Here is a 20,713-nt window from a genome sequence, read left to right on the forward strand (position 1 = left end):
GTGCATGAAATATGATATTTCTGAAGAAATAAAAACTATACGCTGAGAAATATAAGGGGTAAGTATGCAGGGCCAATATCGCATTTATCACACTTTAGACTAAATTAGAATATATTATAATTTTAGGATAACTAAAGCTGGATAAGCGGAACCTTGGCTGGGATACAAAATTTGGTCGCGTCTAGATGGTAACCCTAGACCCGCGAAAGATCTCGCGAGAGTGATCATTTCAACCCAAACCATGATTTTTCCCTAACCCTATCGAAGTGTTTTTTGTGCTTAAACCTCACCAGACCTTAACCACATTGTTGTCACATCATAAAACCTAATTATTTCGCGCAACGAGCACAATGAAGAAACAGCTCGTACAGATCTCGCGATAGTTTCGCAAATCTAGGGTAACCATCTAGACAACGACGACAAAATTTGTTACAACATGGTAGAGGTCACATCCGGTTTGTTTTCGGCTGTCGGACTTGCTATGCCTGCTACAGAAAGTTAAAGTGAAAGCAGCAAGGACCTTTAACTCTCAGGGTTGTTGGTACAACTTGCATAGCTTAACGACCGTCTTGTACCTGTGAGAATTCAGAATGTTTTCTTTGACAATGACCGTACAGCCACAGGTAGGAAACCAAGTGACGTTAGGCCAAGCTAACATTAGCATTGTTGTTGTTTTGGTCCCAGCCCGGTGAAGTTGAGCGTGCTAGCCAGCTAAGTTAACCTTAGCTCTTATGATCCATACTGCTGTCGACCTTTCCTATTGTTTTTTTACGTCAGTAGACATTGTGTCAGTATGGTTGTCTTGAACTGAAATAAATGTGCTGGCCGTTGAGAGGAGCTAACTTGTTTTAGCCGCAGTGCTCTGTTGAGTTCAGTGTGCCCTTAGCTGCCAGATGGGAAACTAACTGCGTCAGTGACCAACATGCTTGACTACTGACGGCTGACATATAAACAGCAATTAAACCGACTTTTCTACTAATAATTGATAATTGCTTATGAATTTAGAACTACATCATAAGCTTGATTCAGTTCATGTAAGCTTGTAACAACAGCCGACTGTTATACTTCACATGTGAGCAACACACATGTGGGCTACTTAACCAATAGGATCTCTGTTGATAATGGTAACATGTATGATATTTCTTCAATATTCATAACATGCCACTTCACTCACTGTTGGCTTATATGTGATCACAGGTGACTGTACCCCTTAGTCACCTCCTCAACGTCCTCCACTCTCTGAAGAGCTCAGTGGGGAGCAGCAGCAGTGCCACCAGCAAATCAAGAATACACAAGGAGCATGCCTCAGACCCAGAACTACACTGCTCAGAGGTACTCGTTAGTAGGAAATAGTCTTCCAAGCCCTGCTCGACTTGAGTAGTAAAAACCTGTTCCAGAATAACTTTGTGGGAAATATAACACACATCTCTTACATAGAAGTTTGTAACTCATGTGTCTGCAGCCCATGTGGAACCTGCGGGAGCTTGGCTTATCAGACCTGGGAGCACAGCAGCTGGATGAGCTGGTGAATCGTGTGTTACCGCGCCTCAGCCCGCAGGAGGCGCCGCTTCCATTTGGTATCAGCGGTCAGACAGCCTGGAGGACTTCTCATCTCTCTACACCCTCCTTTTTCCACAACAAGCATGGTAGGGATGTGTATCTTTGTTTTGAATAAGCCTCCCACCTGTTACCTTGTATCCACTTCAGTAGATGTGCCTGTCTTCTGCTCATTTTAAACACAGTGTTGTGCATAGAAATGCAGAGTGTTAGTCAGGAAACTGGTTAGTGGAGGTGGTGAGCATTTGTAAGAAGATTCTGATGCATTTTATCTTTTGTGATCCGTCTAATAAGCTACTAGATGACAGTCTTAACAAAGCCTATTGCTTTCATATCCCCTTTTTCCTGAAGGTGTTACAGTAAACAGTGTGTTCATTTCTTGTGTATGTGCAATAAACATAATTTTTCTTCTGTTTCCAGGGTTCTCATGTGGTCCCATGTCAGCCCCAGTTTTTTCCAGGCAGCACCCCTTATCTCTTCAGTCTGTCTGCACAGAGCTACAACACTATCCAGGTAACTATGAGTTAGAAACATGTATAAATAGTATAATAGTTTATCACTGATCTAAAGCTTTGTACTTTGTTGTTACTAATGAAGGAGTAAATTAAGTTGTTTATATGTAATTTGAATGCAGATACAGAAACAGTACTCCTGAATAGGGATGCATGATATTATCGGCACGTCATCGGTATCGGCTGATATAAGCTCTAAAATGAAATATCGGCACAGGCCGAAATGAACATTTTCTGCCGCTTATGAGAGGCTGATTTGTTGCCTTCTCTTCCACCGCCTGACTGTGCTTCCCTCCGCGGACTGTTTCACCCTGACAGTCCCAGTGCTTCCTCCGCATGCTCCACTTCACTCAGCTGCCCGTCAGACCCGCTGCTTCTAGCAGAGGCTAGCTGGCTGTGCTTCCCTCCGGTCATGCTGCGGCTAACGCTCTGCTAGCCTCTCAGCTAACGGTAGCCTTGGCTCTCCGTGCTCTCTGACGGGCAGCTTGAGTGGAGTGGAGCCTACAGAGGAAGCGCCGGGTCCGTCAGAGTAAAATAGTCCGTGGAGGAGCTGGTTAGTCGGCTGCACAGATAGGAAACACCTTGGCTGACAGGATGTACCACTCTGTTTGGAAAAAAAAAATCTTCTTCTTTTTGGTTTGTAACGGTGGTTGGCAACCAGCGTATTAGGTACATTACCACCACCTTCTGCTCCGGAGTGTGGACCAAAGATTAGATCCTACACATTAATCCTGTCTGTCTAATGAACTCAAAGAAAACTACTGCTCCACCCACTTGGCAGGTTCATTAAAGTTTTAACACTGAGCTCCTGAATTCCAGTCCTCCTAAGTTCTTCCTTCATATATTGTCTTTCTTGACCATACTTAGCACAATCTATGCCTGCATGCATAATAGTCTCCTCAGCCAGCTGGAAAAAAATATGTGCATATATCGGCAATCGGCCACAATGAGTTGGAAATATCGGCATATCGGATATTGGCAAAGAATCCTATATCGTGCATCCCTACTCCTGAAAGAATGACAGATATTCCAGTAATTGTGAAAATGATCCATTTAACTTTATTTTTGCTAATCCAAAAAATCATATGGTGTAGAAAAAGTTTTTCTTTTTACTTTACTTAAACATCATCTACTTACTGCACATGTCAAGTCTGGGTCCAGAGCAGAGGCTTTAAGACTTTAAGGAGCAAAACCAGAAGACTGCAGTCAGCCTTCGACCGCCCGATAGAATCTGAAGGGTTTACACCATCTTTTATGAAGGTAAAACATCATCCATGTGTTAATAAAGGACACGGTTTTAAACTGTTGAACCACTAAGTGTCACTATGTCAGCACTAACATGTTGACGTGACTAAGGCCATGATTGTACAGGATGCTGTCTTTCTCTCTGTGATGGGCAAAACAACGGTGTGCATTTGTTCTATTAGATCTGCTGCAAACAAAAAAAAAATGAGCAAAAGTAATTGGCAGTCAGTGTTTCTGCCCAGCTGGTGTCACCAACAGGCTTATATTTTCATGAGTGAAATGGATGGCATGATTTTTTTGTATTAAGTTAACCAATGCAATCAGCTGATATGTTTGCTAAATTATTGACAGCAGCAGACTTTGCAGTTGCCTAGCAACATAAAAGAATACCTCCAGCTGTTCTTCTTGTGCACTTAAAATACAAGCAGAGCAGGTGCATCTTGTGTTTTCAGGCCTTGTGTGATCGCCTGGAAAATAAAGGTGTGGTAAAAGTGAAGGAGTGCTTCTAGCTCTGCAAATTCCTGCTAACACATCTTGCCTCGTACTGCAGGGTTTCCTGACACGTGACAAGGGGATTGAAGTGGAAAGTCTAGACAGCATGTTGAAGAGCAAGAACATACCTGATGGACAGCAGGATGCTTTTAAGAGGGGCTTTGCTGAAGGTTTCCTGAAAGCCCAAGCTCTGACACAACGCACACAAGGCAAGTTTTAATAGAGGAATTATTTTCCCTTGAAGGCGGAAGATGCATCTAATGTCACTTCACCTACCTGTTTTTTCTCTTCTGGAGGTTGAAATACTGATAGCTTTAATGTACATGACTGCTGTATTAAATACTGCATGAGCCAACATTTTACCATACATAGCCCATAAACTGAGGTTCCAATATTAAGCATTAAACAGTATTGAAGTATAGTTTTCCTGTCGTGTATCCATCTGTTCAGACTCTCTGAGAAGGACTCGTCTCATCCTGCTGGTGCTGCTTCTTGTTGGGCTCTATGGTATCTCAAAGACCCCCTTCATATCGGGTAAAGGCTCCTTTTCCCCTTTAAACTTGTTCATTTCATGGTACACATGAAATCTTCTCCATATATGTTAATATATTAATAGATTAAAATATTATTATTAACAACAACCAAGCTCAACATTTGCCTGGCAAACTAATCCTTGCAACATTTATTAACCCTGAAAAGAAAAATAACTAAACTTGTTATGAGTGAACCGTCTAAAACTCCTTGCAGACAAGAATAATAAATTCTAACTTGTTGAGTTGAATGACTAATATATGCAATAGATGTGGTCATTAAATAACTCCCTCCTATTAAATAATAGGATGTGCTTGTTTTGTGCTCATTAACCATGCCATGCAGTGTGATTTCGAACTTTAATCTAACCATTTTGGACAGTGCGGTTCCGAACCACATCAGGCCTGGACTCGGCAGTGGACCCTGTCCAGATGAAAAACGTGACATTTGAGCACGTCAAAGGGGTAGAAGAAGCTAAGAATGAGCTGCAGGAAGTGGTGGAGTTCCTGAAAAACCCACAGAAGTTCACAGCCTTGGGAGGAAAGCTGCCAAAAGGTAGGCTGATGCTCACTGTGCATTTTAGATGAAAAGTTTTACTTTATTCTTCACTTACAGCACATGTGTTATGATCTAAAGATTGGTAATTAAAGATGAGTTTGAGACACAGTTCCATTCAAGAGTTTTTTTGTATCTCTCTCTCATTCTGTCTTATTTTTTTGTCCCTACCTGTCTTTACTTTAGGTGTCCTACTGGTTGGCCCTCCAGGGACTGGTAAGACCCTACTAGCTAGGGCGGTGGCAGGAGAGGCAGATGTGCCATTCTACTACGCCTCCGGGTCAGAGTTTGATGAGATGTTTGTCGGAGTGGGAGCCAGCCGCATTAGGAACCTTTTTAGTAAGTCTTTTAACATTTTAATGATCCCCTCCCCCCCTTTTTTCTTCTATAAAAGCTGTGTGAAGTTTACTTTTCCTAACTCAAGGACCGCCTGATTGTGACACAAACAATCGATAATATTGTGGTACATACAGTATGTCTATCAGTATCACAAATAATGTCTTGTCTTACTGCTTTTTTTCCAGGGGAGGCTAAAGGTAATGCTCCCTGCGTGATCTTTATCGATGAACTGGACAGCGTTGGTGGGAAAAGGATCGAGTCTCCCATGCACCCTTACTCCAGACAGACCATCAACCAACTACTTGCTGAGATGGATGGGTAATCAGTTACATTTTTAACTGTTTAATTGTCTGGCATGCATGTTGGGTTAGTTTAATTCGTATTTAATCATAAACATATTTGTGGCCAAAAAGCAGTGCTGCATGTGTGTCCAGCAGGAAGGTGGCAATATGGATAAAATCTTCTATTATGGTACATGTAATTTTATATTGTGACAGCAATATGCAATGTGATTCAGTATGTTTTTGTAAGTTCAGTCAAAAAACTGTTAACTAGATTGGAATATCAGGTTTTTGGCTGATCTAGTAGGTATATCAGACAAATCACATTGATGCAAAAATCCTGTAAATCCAATATTGCCATAAGCAAATCCTGCTCACTGATTTGAAGCATTGTCTGCCATTGGCTTATACAACTACAGATAATTCATGGCAGTCACATTAGCCACAAAGGCGCCCAGCCAGCACCATTAAGTACAGCGTTGGTCAACACAAGAATAACTGCATTGTGACACAGATTATGAATTTAAAGTGTGCTGAAGATTTTTTTTGCAAAAACTCTGCAGACACTGACCTACATGTACACCGTGTTAATATTTTATAGGTTTAAACCAAACGAAGGCGTGATCATCATCGGAGCCACCAACTTCCCAGAGGCTTTGGATAAGTATGTTTACCTCTTCATTTCTTCCTGCTGCTTAATGAAAATGTCAGAGCTCACGTGTATAAATGTCAGAGTTTACAACCTAGAGAGTCACAGCTTTCCTTGTCAGTCACAAAGTATACACTGCAGCCTCGAGGCTGTTTATAATACAGTGCTTCTGAGTTGTATGCTGACATTAGTATTTCACTAACCAGCTCATCTTCCCTTTCAGTGCCCTGATCCGCCCAGGACGTTTTGACATGCAGGTGACTGTCCCCAAACCAGATGTTAAAGGACGCACAGAGATCCTCAACTGGTACCTGAAGAAGATTAAAGTGGATCCAGGTGTGAAATAATCATCAGATAATCCTGGATGTGCCACAATATTTTTTTTTCATATGCATTAGTATGATATATGATGTTTCAGCTACTATGAATAGCTGAATACCTTGGCACAGCACAGCATTGTTATTGTTGATTTGTTGGTACAGTATTTTTTAATGAGGTGACATAAGTGGCTGAATATTTTAAGAATGTTTGCTTTGCTAAAACATTAGCCCAATCTGAGTACTAGACTGACCATGAGACTTTTGTGGATATTGTGTGTTAATCTCTGCAGCTATTGAGGCCAATATCATTGCCCGGGGCACTGTGGGCTTCTCCGGCGCTGACCTAGAAAATCTGGTAAACCAGGCTGCCCTGAAGGCGGCAGTTGATGGTAAAGACATGGTCACCATGAAGGAGCTGGAGTTTGCTAAAGACAAAATCCTCATGGGTGAGCAGCGACATAGCTTTGCAAGTCCTAGACTAATAGAAAATATTACTAGAACCACTCTTATCAAACTAAGAATATGATGGTAATGCTAATGGGTCTCATAACCCTTTTTCTTTTTTGTTGCCATTCCCTCTTCTTCTCTTTTCCTCAAGGCCCTGAAAGGAGGAGTGCAGAAATAGACAAGAAGAACAAGCTTATCACAGCATACCATGAATCAGGTCATGCAATTGTAGCTTACTACACCAAAGACGCCATGCCAATCAACAAAGCCACTATCATGCCCAGGGGACCCAGTCTGGGACATGTAAGGAAACCTAGAGCTAATACAGTAAATAGTTTAACTCTGAATATTTCTTTACATCACACTTTTAACATTCTCTCTTCCTTTTTCCCCTTGCCAGGTGTCCATGCTCCCGGAGAATGATCGCTGGAGTGAGACTCGCTCTCAGCTGCTGGCCCAGATGGACGTCAGTATGGGCGGCCGTGTAGCAGAGGAGATCATATTCGGTCGTGAATACATCACAACAGGTTAGAAAGAGCTCCTGAAGGAGATATTGTCAGTTAAAATTTAGAAAGGCAACATGTACCTGTATGATTACATACATGTCAATTCTTTCTCACCAGGAGCATCAAGCGACTTTGATAGTGCCACCAAGATTGCTAAGTTGATGGTGACCAGATTTGGAATGTGTGAAAAGGTCTGTTCATAGTATTTGTACAGCGCATGCATCACAATCTACAGTTTTACTATAATCTTATGTATATTTATGATCCTGCTTCACTCCCTTTCTCTCAGTTGGGTGTGATGACCTACGCTGACATGACGCAGCAGAGCCCAGAGACACAAGCAGCTGTGGAGCAAGAAGTCAGGGTGTTATTGAAGGTGTGTGTTTTTTCTATTTTAGGAACAGCTGAACATTAAAACCCACTACAGCGACCCATTCATACTTTTCCTAACCAACATTTCTCTCACTGTCTCCAGGAGTCTTACGAGCGTGCCAAAGCCCTCCTGAAGTCTCACGCCAAGGAGCACAAGAGCCTTGCAGATGCACTGCTCATGTATGAGACTCTGGATGCCAAAGAGATCCAGCTGGTGTTGGAGGGCAAGAACCTGGAGACCAGATGAAACCAGCAAGGTCGGCAACAACCAGGGGGGTTAACGGGGAAGATTTTAAGAGCTCAGGGGTTACGGAGAGAGGCATGGACCCATGAGCCGTGAATCAGAGACAAAGTATGTTGCCGAGTGCTCATGTTGGACAACGTCGTATCTTCATGCTGTCACCTTTGTGTAAACTCATAGATATTTCCACATATGTAGCTTTGTTATTAGATACTTGTACATGATTGTCAGGTGTTCAGAGGTAAGCAGGTGTATGTTGGGGAAAGACGTGTGAAACAGACTGCATGTAGAGCGCTGACGAGTAATGTCGCTGCTCGATTGTTGAAGGTGGAACTCTTTCATGCTTTCCAGCATAGGAATGTGTTTGATAGATGTCTGGTTCCTTGCAGGTAAAGATAATGTTGTGGATGTTGCTCAGGTCACTTTTATCAGTTGGTGGGATGAAATAATACATGAATGTCACCTCAAATGTAAAAAACAGCAGCTGGATAGGATTTTTTAAAATGTTAATTGTTAACAAATTATTAGAAATTTGGTTAAATTCTGTTCAGCCAGGTCTACGTATTCAGTTTTTTATCCTGTCGATGGGAAATTCTTAGTGGCATGTACCTTCAACCCAAAGAGCAACTGTCTGTTGTCTTCTAGTGTTTGTGTTTATGTTATTTGTCTACTGTATCTTCAAGTCATATAGGCTACACTCATTCTTTAATCATTGAAAAGATCATGCATATATACATTCTCCTGTCCTGCTGTACCCCTCTGTATATTCCCATATTTGTCTGAGCCCTGTTGCTTATTTTTAAAGGTGGCCTTTTGGGGGAATGTACTGTGTGTGTATTAAGTTAACTACAATGTCTCAGCACTTTTGGCAAGTGTACAAATCGAAAAGACACTTGTGCACTCTTTATGTTCTATATTTCGATGCTGCGTGTACAGATGTGAAAGAAAACTGCTGCTCAGCCTCAATAAGCATGCAACAAATACAAACTGTGTTTATGTAGTGATAGAGCATTGGGAGCTTTAGGATTTTTAAAGTCATAATGTCGGCCTAATATATTAAAATGGATAACAGATTCTCTTAATCTTAAGATTATTCAAACTACAAGGCCAGTTCTATCTGTTAATATCCATCGCCCGCCATCTCCTTTGTTATTGCCTCAACACAGAAGGATTTCTCACTCGCATCTTGTGCTCCATACCTCTCTGTAGTGTAAACAAATTCTTACACATCGCAGTAGAAGAAAGATGCCTGTGTTTAGTGTTAACTGGCACTGCTCTGGGTGTAAAGAACGGTGTCAAACGCATTGAGCATAAGCTGTAACCGATCATTAATTCTAATTGTAAAGTGATCCTTGTTTCTGAATGACATTTCTTCTACGCAGATTGCAGGTAGAAATGTACAGTTATCCATCTGTTAAAATATTGAATGTCTTCATTTTCAATAGTTCCAGCAACAGAAGTGTATATATCCATATTTTTAGCATTTTAGAACATTGGTTTCTTTGAAGGCAAAGAATTCTTGACAACCTTGTTGTTAAGATTACCACCAGGTTTTAAGTTATACTTAAAAAAACTTTTTTTGGTTTCAGTTTGACACAATTCTTCTTTTGTTTATTGGCCTTTTACTAGTGTCTAGCTGTATATATGATTGGAAAGTAATGGGAACATTGTATATAGATGTATAGAAAAGCTTTTATGCTGTGTGCAAATTGAACGGCTATCTTTTGTTCATTGACAGAATCTCTCAACAATGCGATGGTGATGGTTAATGAGCATTTGTGCAGCTGAAATAAATAAAAAGAAGCCCAAATAAAGAGTTGTGATATTTGGTGTGTGGGTCAGTGGGTGGGTATGTACTGCAGGTTTATTTTTACAAAATTGTACAAAATGTGACTGCACATACTATACCTTTGTTACAAATAGACAGATGGAAACAGATTCACACTAATAACATGTCAAACCAGATTAGATTTTAAATAGTTCTCTCTAATCCTTAGTATAACTTTTAACATACACAACAAGAAAATGCAAAAGAAGTATTAAAATGTAATGCTTGGAATGGACCATTCCCTCTTTAACACCACTTTCAACAGGCCCCAAGTATAGTCAGAAATACTGGAATAAACACCAAGCCATGAAGCAGCCCGAAAGTAATCACAAGGAACACAATCTTGAAGAAAGTCCTAAATATATAACTCCCAGACATGGACAGCACCACGACTCCTAAAACAGTAGACAATGCTCCCTGCACTATTGGATACCCTAAACGGGCCAGAGCGTCAATAGCTTTCTCATTGACGTCACTCTTGGGGCTGGAGACAAATGAGTAAGAAATATGTGCTGAGAAATCCACAGAGAAACCGATGCACATGACCAGGTTAATCATAGAAATTGAGTCCAGGTGTACACCCCACAGAGACATGAACCCCGTCACGCCAACAGTGACTGAGCAAATTGCAAAAGCCACCCATATGGAACAAAGGGGACTGGGTATCAGGATGAGTGAGACAACTAGCATCACAATCACAGCCACCAGAATGGTTTGAATAGTGTTGCCCATAATAACAATATACTGGTCAAAGTAGATGAAAGCAGGGTGATAAACCAGAAGCTCAACTGGACACTCTTCTGCTGTTTCCCTGAGTCCACTCATCATGTCCTCCATTGTGGTTTTGTTCAGTGTCTGAATGAAAAAGCGAGAGGCCTGAATCTGATTGTCTCCGGTCCAGTTGATGTCCTGTCTGAACATGGAGTTGAGTTCTAAAAAATGGGGCAGATGGGTTTGGAAAGCTTCTTGTGAACGAATGCTAAGATTAGTCGTGTTTGCATACTGCTGAAAGGACAGAAACCAACCAAAAGTGCCATTTACATAATTCAAGTTTTCAAAATTTGAAATGCATGAAAAGAGATGCTTCTGCTCATCCTCACCCCAATAGGGGAAGGGCTGCTTCACTGCCACCATCACGTTACAGCTATATTCAGAAAAGTGTTGCCTTTGAGTGTTGTAGTAATTACTGGTGTAGGAATCATCCAGAGCCAGATTTCTTCTATCGAGTCCCTCTTTTAAGATAAAACAACCATATATACTAACAGCCAGATAACCAGTATAGATTACAATCACACATGCTTTAATCAATTTGTGGGTGAGAAAGGGACCATAGCACCGCTCAAAGATTTGACTCATGGGCTCTGTTTCCTCCTTTTCAGTGATTCGATCGTAGCTCCCTCCAACACAACACATACTGAAGCTTTTTGAATCTGTGGGCGGTAAATCGTCTGGGATTTTGGCACAGGTGAACCAGTGTTTGTTCTCTGCTTCCCTCCGTCCGTTCAAAGCCATGCAAGCCCCCAGGAAAGTGATGCTGTACAAATAGCAGAAGCAAACAGAGATCCCAGCGTAGAGGCAGAAGGATCGGACTGAGCCAAAGGGCGAGCTGTAGCCGAGGAAGAGAGCCAGAGCATCGGTTAGGGTGGTGATGGATATGGAGACAGCGGCATCCCTGTAGGTGTCAGCCAGCCTATCGGGAACGCTATCTAGAACTCGGGTCCTCTGCCAGCAGGAGATCATGATGAACATGTCGTCGAGTCCAATACCTTTAGATTTAAAAGATAAAAGTTTTTTTAAATGGTAAGTATAACCTCTGACTCTTACCTTTGCCTCAGGTTACCTATAAATTGCTCTTTGGTAATTTGATTAATTGCACATTTAACAGGAGATTTGCATCACTCAAGCAGCCCCTGTGGCTCTGTCTTGTAGAGGGCCCTGGGTAAAAATCTACTTGTAAAGGCATAGATAGTACTGTGATTGCAAGTTTTAGCTCCTCAAATAAAGATTATGAAGATCATATTTGCCGTCCAAATCAAATTCAGGTATATTGTGTGGGTGTATTTCCACTACTATTCCACGCAGCCATTGGTTTCCATTCATTTCTGGACAGTACGATAAACAGGTAGCAGACTGTTGAAACTTGCTTAAATTGGCCCTCTAATCCGGCCATTAATGTTGGAAATTAAATAAAAGTATGCTGAACATTACCAGTGACCATCAAGATTGTGAAACATGGACATGTCCATTGACAACTATACTTGGTCTATAAAAAACAAACTACATGCTACTATTCTATGACATAGCAACTTACTGGTGCGGGAAAATAGAAGCAAAAATGTAATGAATCAATGAATGTTTACATTTTTTCTTAGGTTAATAGAAACTATGTTGTTTTCTAACTTTCTGTCGAACCTTGGACAGTGGGACCTCATATACCTGGATGTTCAACTCAACCTACCTAATATCATGAAAGGGCAGGAGGCAACTGTCATGACAAAAGGTTGTCCAAGCAACAACAGCGCACCAAAACCACTCAGGACTGCTAGACCTGTGGAGAGCACCCCACAGGATGCCACCCACACCTTCGTCCTCACATTATCCAACCTTTAAAAAAAAAAATTTAAAAGAGCCATTCAGATCCACCACACAAAACATTTGCTTGTATTTGATCAATCAATCGGAATTCACGTGTTCAGCTGATGTTTTACAGACCTCCAGCATGATAGAATAGAAAATGCAATAGCAATGGCGTAGGTGATGGAGAATAAACTGATGACTGAAGCTGGAGATCTCTCAAATTCCCACTGCATCGACATGGAAGTGGAGTATGACACCTACAGTAAAGAAAGTTTAAATACACTCACTTTAGTTTAAATACCACTCACTGAAAAAAGCAGATCATGTAAAAAAAAAAAAAAAAAGAAGAAAATCTGGTTTGTGTTAAAGTTCTGCTTACCTGAATGGAAGATGATTCATTTGCAACCAAATGTATGAAGCTTTCCAACCACAAATCTGTTTTTGTTTTGTTGTCCTCTCGTAAATAATAATGGAGCTGTACTGCTTTAGCACTTTCAATGACCTCTTTATTCAATTTAACACTTCCCAAACTTAAATGTAAGGGAATACTCCTAAGGTCAGTGTGATACCACGGAAATGTCAAATTGACAATGTCTATATTATTGGCGTTGTATTCAATAATATCTAGAATGTCATTAGAAGTGCAGGATCCCATCACTACTGTACAAACATCTACATATTCAAATGACTGGTTGTCAAACTGCACTGCCATTCTCCTAATTTTAAGGTCCAAGTCTAGGATGTCCTGAAGTGACTCCACTGTCAGAATATTCCTGTCACTCGTAGCTATGAGTGTTGCATAATTCCCATCTGTGCTCATCCTTAAACTGGAAAACATGGAATCATTTCCTGGAAACGTTTCTTGGATGTATTTCCTCTCCATCTTGGCTCGTCCATCAACTGGTGTGAACTGGTCTTCGATATTGTTGGACATCTTGTCCTTGAGAAAATAGAACCCACTCCCCAAACCTGTCGACAGAATAAGGGGGGCAGTCAGGAACCACCAGGGATGAGATCCAATAAAAGCGCCCATCATCTCAAAACAGATGCGTAAAGGTCTCTCTATGCAGTCTGTGTGGTATCTGGCCATAGCTGCAGAAACTTCAAAAATTCTGGCTGACATTTAGTACAGAAACTGACTCTGAGAGATGTGTGGATTCACAACCAGCTGTATTTATTGTGCTGCAGACCCTTTTCAGCTCCTTCATGAGCTGAGATTTGCATAATAACGAGGTTGGACAGCTCTGTAATGAACAATGGCAGAATAGGTTTGTGGACCAGCTTTATCAAGGAGCCCATTGAAGAAAAGAAGGTGTAGTATGGCTCACTGATTCCTTCTCAATACTTGGTTCTGTCACTGGTTTCCCATTGCTTCACCCCCAGGTGTTTCCTTTTCATGGTTGAGGTAACATAAATGTTTAGATCTCTTGAAGATCAATGCAGTGTAGCAAGGGAACAGAACAAAGACATATTATACTGTATAATGAGGATCTTTATTTAGACCAAATGAATGTTTCCTGCCTGTTGGCTGACAGTCATTTTCTATGGTAAAATCTTCTACCAAAAAGGTAAACTGGAAAACAGCAAAAAAAATGGCAAAAAACAAACATGAATATATGTTTAAAGTATCAGTAAAAACGTGATAAAAGACAAATGAAGAATGAACATTTTTAGCCAGCAATATTTTTTAAAATTCACAGAGGCATTTGATTATCTGTGATTATCTTTTAGACTGAATTGTCAAACAGTTTCGTCACTTCTATTATTTGCATTTTTATCATCACTAAGAATTATTTTGCATACTATGAATTTTATTTCATTTTATTCTATTTCAACTAAACTTTATTCAACATATTCAGTTTCTTTTTGTTATTGTAACTATTTTCTTTTCATTTTAACAAAACTTTATTCAAAAAGTGTGTGTGTACATAACACACAATGTCAGCTACAAAACAGAGTATACAATGATAACGTATTGTATTAGTGTTTTATTTAATTTTATTTTTTTCATCACTTTATTTGTAGAAAGCGTCACTCACAACATGTGTGACAATAATACAATAACAGAAAACAAAAGATAACATAAGTTTGTTGTTCACATTCAGTCCTGGTAACAGGACAAAGGGTCAAAGTAATAATGATAAATAAATAGATTGAAAAATAAAAAAGCGGCAATAAAATCAGATTTCTTTAAAAAATTATTAGAGCAAAGTAATCTTCTTTTTTCCCAGAATCCTGATGTATACTGACAGTCATAAAATCAATGTTTAGTTGTGTCTTTTTCATTTTTTACAAAAATCACATTTGTTATCAATATCCACAAATCTTTAGACAAATTTGTTATGTATGCACAATTTTTTAATGCACTTCTTTCAGTTTGTTGGGGATAACACATTTATATGGGAGAAGCTGTTTTGTTTCCCATTGAATGTTATTTTTTAAAAATTTAATTTTAAGAATGTACAAACAATCAGTCATACCAGTTCATTTAACTAAAGAACAATAACAATAGTTACATCAGAAAATGATTGAATAAAATATTTAAAAAACAAAAAGAAAAAAAAGATTCATTCTGGTGACAGACTTCTTCACACAAACATTTCTGAATAAATTTAAACAACATGCATTTCTTATTTGTTACAAATTTAACTCAAAGACTCAAAGTAAAATTCAATTTCAATTAGAAACAACTTAAAAGATGGGCTGAATTAAGAAATGTAGCTTTATGGATATGAAATTTCCCAAACAGAATAAAAAAGTTAACAATAATGAATACATTGTAATCTTTACATTCAAATTAAGTGATAATATTTTCCCTTCCCTTTTATAGCTTTTCATTAATTCTAATATACATTGGGTATGGGTTTTATTACTAAGCTAAAGTCTTTGAACTTGATAGGGAATGTTTCCCTCTTAAGAAAAGCTTCATAGTTAAGTAGCTGACCATCAGAATCAAATAAGTCTTTTAAGAAGATGATGTCTCTGTCAACCCAATATTGTAAATAAAGTGACTTGTTCCTTTTAGCAGTAGTTCTCAAAGTGAGGTCTGGGAACCCCAGGCGTCCTTGAGGGGGTTCCAGGGGGTCGTCAGCAAAAAGGAGAATCATTTATTTTCACTAGGCCTATAATTCCTTCCATAAGTAACACAATGACAGAATGTGTGACTATTTTGGTCATAAGCTTCATACACTTTCTGTAATAAAACATCTAAAAGCAAAAATCTCATCAGATGGGGACCCTGGGACAATATGTAATTTGTGTCAGTTTAGGGGTCCTAGACGTGAAAAAATTTGTGAACTACTGACTTTTATTAATACATTCAGTGATCCATATGATAGACTTGTGTGGAGTAAAGTTAACACCATAAGAGCTTATTGATAGAATTTACCTTGCAATACCATAATTATACATCAGGAAAAAATTAAGACCTCTACTTTTTTAAGTATGTTGTGTGGAATTAAATACCATGATGATAAGTTTTCATATTCGTCAACCTCCGTGACGTCACACGTCGCGGCTTGGGCGGAAGTTGCGTGAACAGCAGGCTGTCACCGGAGCTGCTAACCGCCTGCTGCCCTAAAAACAAGTAAATTTTGTCATTAAAAGCGTCGCCAAGTGGTAGTCAAACTAGCTTCTACAGGAATATGGATGAAGACGTGCTGACGACTCTGAAACTGTTGATAATTGGCGAAAGTGGAGTCGGGAAGTCCAGGTATGTCGCTGCGTGCCGCGAGCTTAGCTAAGTTAGCCTGTTGTGAATGTTGACATTCTTCTTGTTATGTAACGTTAAGTTTATTGCCCACAGCTCAGCAGCTGTTGCTGCTGCTGTTAAATGTTAGTGTAGTTGTCTTTTTTCGACTAATTTAGTCACATAATTGCTGTTGACAAGTATACATTTAGGTGACTTGATAACGCCAACGTTATATGCAGTTGTTAAACTTTTCACAGCTGTTTTTGTTTGCTGCAAGATGTGATACTTCTCATCCTCACTCATGATCAACATCAAACAAACGTTTTTTTTTATCCTGAGCTCTTCCTGTCACTGACAGAGGCAAATGTTGACAGAGCCTTTACTGTACTGACAAAAGCCCATCGCCCTGCTCATTTCCCTGTTATCTTTGTTTCCTCCAACAGTCTCCTCCTGAGGTTCACAGACGACACTTTTGATCCAGAGCAGTCAGCGACCATAGGTTTTACTCACATACATAAACATACGCGTGCATACACACAGACACACATTTCTGGAAGCCGATCATGTATCTTCATCATCATTTTTCTTTCCCTGTCTTTCTCTCACGACTGATCAGGTGTGGACTTCAAAGTAAAGACACTCGCCATAGATGGGAACAAAGCAAAGCTCGCCATATGGGTAAGTCATCAGTATGCTACTGTCTGCAGTTTATTTGTGGTGTTAGGAAAAATATGGTGAAGTACAAGGTATTATCCACGAGATGGCGACATTGCACAGACAAAATCATTGGAAGAAACTCAGGCTGGGTGCTATCCACAGGACAGCACTTATTGAAGTCACATGCTATGTGGGCTGAGGCAAATGTAAGGCTCATATTGCATATATAATTTAACACAACAGAGTGATCCTTTTAATAATAATAATAATAATAATAATTGTATATATATGTGTGTATATATATATATATATATATATATATATACATTTAGTTATGTCTTTCAGCTAAATTGGATGAAAGCAAATCAATAACATATTTTAATAACATCAAGAATAACAACACAACGACATGTAAATTAGATATTTATAGCTATTTCAGTGTTAAGGACTTGGCTTGTCCCTTGAGTAAAATCGTAAGGATTGCAAAAGAACTGAAGGGCCTAAAACTCTGTATGAGCCTTCAGGCAGTTACCAATTTCACAGTGATCCCTTGTGACATATCAGGAACACATGTCAAAGTAGGAATCTGGTACTTGGCTAGTGTACTTGTCATTTTCTGATGCTGATCTCATTATTTGTGTTTGTAGGACACAGCTGGACAGGAAAGGTTTCGCACCCTGACACCCAGTTACTACCGCGGTGCACAGGGAGTCATACTTGGTAAATCATGATCATTTTTTGATGCCAAACCTAGATCAATAGATCTCTTCTTATCTCTCTGATTTGTGTTTTTTTTTTCATGTCATTTTACTCATGCATGATCCTTCTGACATCACAGGAATACTGTCAGTAACACCTTGATATTGGTTGCTTGTAATTTTGGTAACCTAGAAATTGAGACTAAAGCTAAATATCCAAACTTATATAACAGCAGTTATGTTTCTTTCAATGTGGAAAGATTGGGAGATGTTACTATAGTAACATTATATTGATTCTCTCTAACTCCTTCTCTCTTCCTTTTTTACAGTATATGACGTCACAAAGCGCGACACTTTTACGAAGCTTGAAAACTGGCTGAATGAATTGGAAACCTACACAACACGCAACGACATTGTAAAAATGCTGGTTGGGAACAAGATCGATCGGGTGAGTCTGACTAGAATTCACTTTCCCGTCAGCCCATCTCATCGACAGATCTTTGATTGCTGGTACTAATGTACAGCATATGCAGAAAAGGCTGACGCATGGCTTTAATTTGAACATTATAAATACCTCTAACATTATTAATGTTAAAGAAGAAAATCATACAGCACAAAAAATACTCATAAGTGTTTTGTAAATGTGCTCACCAGCCACGGTTATAGCTTTGCATTTTACACTTATGTGACACATTTTGTTAAAAGACTTAAATCCCTTTCCATGTGTACTCCACATAGAGATAATTGCATATTTTGGTTTTCAGGATGACCATGAAGTGGACAGAAATGAAGGCCTGAAATTTGCTAGGAAACACTCTATGCTTTTTATTGGTAAGTATCCATGTTAGAGTGAAGGCAGACGTGGTCAGACATGGTCATTTAAACTAATAGAGCCATAGAATGTAACTCAAAGCCATTAAAACTTACCATAGTGCTGCACTTTAAAAGTCAGAACTGTAATTGCAAAGTTGGAACAAGTCAAGACATCACTTCAGTGAGTCGTGCATTTAGTTTGGGTTTGTTATGTTGTTGATACAGCTTTTGGCATTTTTGAGTCTCTACTGTCAGCGCAGCACTGAAAGATGCGGCCACTCCAGAAGAACTGCATTACGATTAAAATCTAGCCGGCTTTCATTTATCGAATCCCTGTCTACACGTGTTCCTGATTCCCATCTCCAATCTGGCCCTCTCTGGGAAATTAGGTTAACATTTCTGTGGAGTTTCCATTTTAGAATGGCTAAATTAAGGGGTTTTGAAAAGGGCAGGGCAAGAAGATGTCATGGATTTAATCCGCTGTGAAGATGTCTTCATCCCACTGGATGTCTATTGCTTCTTAAATGAAGTCATTTCATTCTTTGTATGTCATGTTTGTCAACACATGGATATTTTTAAAATCTTGTACTATATTCTTAACAAAAAGATGTTTTTCTGTTTTTGATTTAAAAGCTGACATGTAGTTCTATTTTTGTCTTTTGACTCTTTTTTTGTAACATTTTAGAAAGTGCTCTACCAGTTGTTTTTTTTTTTTTTTTACTGATCTCATAAATCTTGGTAACTCTCTTTCCGTTGTGCAGAGGCCAGTGCAAAGACCAAAGATGGCGTCCAGTGTGCCTTTGAGGAGCTCGTAGAGAAGATCCTCCAGACTCCGGGGCTTTGGGAGAGTGAAAACCAGGGTCAGAAGGTCCGTCTGGGGGAGCAGGAGCAGGGCAGTGGCAGGGCATGTGGAGGATACTGTTCCATACCCTGAAAGTGGACAAAACGAAAAGAAGCACCACCCTGATAGGAATGACTACAGACCAGAAACGGGAAAGAAAACAGAGACAGAAAGTGAGCTGGATAGGGGGAAGTGGATGAGTACTTTAAAAAAAAAAAACGTTCATTGTTGGAGTAGCTCTGTTGGTCAAATGGACTTTGCTGTTTGCACATTTCCTTTTCAACCATCATCTGTCACATGTCACTGCTTTCTGTATAAAACATGAATGAAAGGATCATGCAAAAATAGCCTCTTGTCTAAGGAGTATAGTATTTTAAATTAACTTAACCATGCCAAGTGCACGACTACACGTCTGGTTTGAATTTATCTTTTTGGCAACAGTGTTTCTGTTGTACATTAAGGCATTGGGTTAATAGTGTAGTGCCTATAACATGAACCAATTTGTAGATTACAGTACATGGCTTGTCAAATTTGATTCAAAAATAATTAATTATAATCAATACGGAAGTCCCCTCAATCCTGTCCTTCCTAATTATGCTTTGTGCGCTTGAACTGCAAAGTTAAAATACAGAATGTTCTAATACATATTTGCAAGCTTTATTAAATACATACCACATCACTTGGATTGAGGATGGGAGTGGAAGAGACTTGTCATGTGGAGTGTGTGTTGGCCTTCATTTAGACTTTTATTAAGCTCCAGAACACTGTGAATGCTCCCAAAGATGATGCTTCACAATGGACCCCAGTACTGACACCAGTTCATTTTGACTGTTAACTCAATTATTGTTCATTTGATGGTGTTTTCCATCAAATTCTAGTCTTGAGAATGAATAGATGCTTTGAAAAGGAAATTGATTTCCTGCCCCCCCCCCCTTTAACACAGAAATATGCAGGACAAGTAATCATTTCTGTCTTGTAGAATTTTCTGCAACCAAACCTGTCTTTGTCTGTGCATGTCTGATCTGGACCATAATTTCCAAAAGCTGCAAGTGTGAGGTTTACAGTTTTAAGAGCTCTTGCAATAAAATATGTTCTTTTACTTACTTGAGCTCACTGTTTTCTTGCCTATCTGCTTTGGTAAAATGACGAGTAGTTTCGTTCATTTACTTGGAGATTGGTCCTGTAAACTTGTTTTTTTCCCCATTTAATTTGCTGTTTCTGTATGGTGTTGTGGTCCATATAATGTCCCTCTGACTTACCAATATTAAAGGCATTACTCACATTATAGTATGTGAACATTCCTAAAAGCTTTGTCAGTATAGTATGGATTTGTTGTATCGTCGCTATTTGTTTGAACTCTGTTTTTGTTCATTGATCCTTTTACCTTTGTACTTTTTCCTGTTGCTTTTGCTGTTTGAATCATATTTAGCAATATGTTAAATTGACATCTGCCTTAACATTGAATGAAATTAGCTCGAGTTGTGGTTCAGTAACGTTTGTATTGTTTCAAACTGAAATAAATGACAACCTCAAGATGCCGTCACTCAAGACTAACTATTGT

The 20,713-nt window shown here is 39.4% G+C and overlaps 3 protein-coding genes across 4 annotated transcripts; 2 read left to right on the forward strand and 1 right to left on the reverse strand.

Moving 5' to 3' along the window:
* Positions 1–422: 422 nt before the first annotated feature.
* On the forward strand, positions 423–9,861 carry yme1l1b (YME1-like 1b). 2 transcript variants are annotated; one of them, XM_067605180.1, is made up of 18 exons: positions 423–623; positions 1,198–1,332; positions 1,463–1,646; positions 1,978–2,070; positions 3,220–3,329; positions 3,865–4,015; positions 4,257–4,340; positions 4,719–4,892; positions 5,079–5,231; positions 5,417–5,549; positions 6,114–6,176; positions 6,385–6,497; positions 6,772–6,927; positions 7,080–7,231; positions 7,329–7,455; positions 7,552–7,625; positions 7,724–7,810; positions 7,910–9,861. In XM_067605180.1, exons 1-18 carry the CDS (start codon positions 591–593, stop codon positions 8,051–8,053), a joined length of 2,166 nt encoding a protein of 721 aa, XP_067461281.1. In that variant the 5' UTR covers positions 423–590; the 3' UTR covers positions 8,054–9,861. The 2 variants fall into 2 exon arrangements, with proteins under 2 accessions (XP_067461281.1, XP_067461282.1); XM_067605181.1 differs by having other exon boundaries at positions 4,740–4,892.
* A 176-nt stretch (positions 9,862–10,037) lies between these two features.
* On the reverse strand, positions 10,038–14,142 carry LOC137193394 (patched domain-containing protein 3). Its single transcript, XM_067604634.1, has 4 exons — positions 12,832–14,142; positions 12,588–12,709; positions 12,334–12,479; positions 10,038–11,641 (listed from the first exon to the last, which is right to left on the reverse strand). Exons 1-4 carry the CDS (start codon positions 13,573–13,575, stop codon positions 10,134–10,136), a joined length of 2,520 nt encoding a protein of 839 aa, XP_067460735.1. The 5' UTR covers positions 13,576–14,142; the 3' UTR covers positions 10,038–10,133.
* Positions 14,143–15,954: 1,812 nt separating this feature from the next.
* On the forward strand, positions 15,955–20,695 carry LOC137193802 (ras-related protein Rab-18-like). Its single transcript, XM_067605182.1, has 7 exons — positions 15,955–16,164; positions 16,587–16,642; positions 16,760–16,821; positions 17,448–17,520; positions 17,828–17,946; positions 18,263–18,329; positions 19,073–20,695. The coding sequence occupies exons 1-7, from the start codon at positions 16,097–16,099 to the stop codon at positions 19,243–19,245; spliced, it is 618 nt and encodes a 205-aa protein (XP_067461283.1). The 5' UTR covers positions 15,955–16,096; the 3' UTR covers positions 19,246–20,695.
* Positions 20,696–20,713: the final 18 nt, after the last annotated feature.

This window comes from Thunnus thynnus, chromosome 12 (genome assembly GCF_963924715.1).
Source record: "Thunnus thynnus chromosome 12, fThuThy2.1, whole genome shotgun sequence".
Taxonomy (NCBI): Eukaryota; Metazoa; Chordata; class Actinopteri; order Scombriformes; family Scombridae; genus Thunnus; species Thunnus thynnus.

Bases quoted from the DNA above. Each gene is read 5' to 3' on its own strand.
- LOC137193394 (XM_067604634.1), bottom strand. From the start codon at position 13,575: ATGTCAGCCAGAATTTTTGAAGTTTCTGCAGCTATGGCCAGATACCAC. The intron at 12,710-12,831 runs GTAAGCAGAACT...TCTTTACTGTAG, and splicing joins ATGAATCATCTTCCATTCAG to GTGTCATACTCCACTTCCAT. The intron at 12,480-12,587 runs GTCTGTAAAACA...TTTTTTTTAAAG, and splicing joins TCTATTCTATCATGCTGGAG to GTTGGATAATGTGAGGACGA.
- LOC137193802 (XM_067605182.1), top strand. From the start codon at position 16,097: ATGGATGAAGACGTGCTGACGACTCTGAAACTGTTGATAATTGGCGAA. The intron at 16,643-16,759 runs GTTTTACTCACA...ACGACTGATCAG, and splicing joins AGAGCAGTCAGCGACCATAG to GTGTGGACTTCAAAGTAAAG. The intron at 18,330-19,072 runs GTAAGTATCCAT...TCCGTTGTGCAG, and splicing joins ACACTCTATGCTTTTTATTG to AGGCCAGTGCAAAGACCAAA.
- yme1l1b (XM_067605180.1), top strand. From the start codon at position 591: ATGTTTTCTTTGACAATGACCGTACAGCCACAG. The intron at 624-1,197 runs GTAGGAAACCAA...ATGTGATCACAG, and splicing joins CAATGACCGTACAGCCACAG to GTGACTGTACCCCTTAGTCA. The intron at 1,647-1,977 runs GTAGGGATGTGT...TTCTGTTTCCAG, and splicing joins CTTTTTCCACAACAAGCATG to GGTTCTCATGTGGTCCCATG.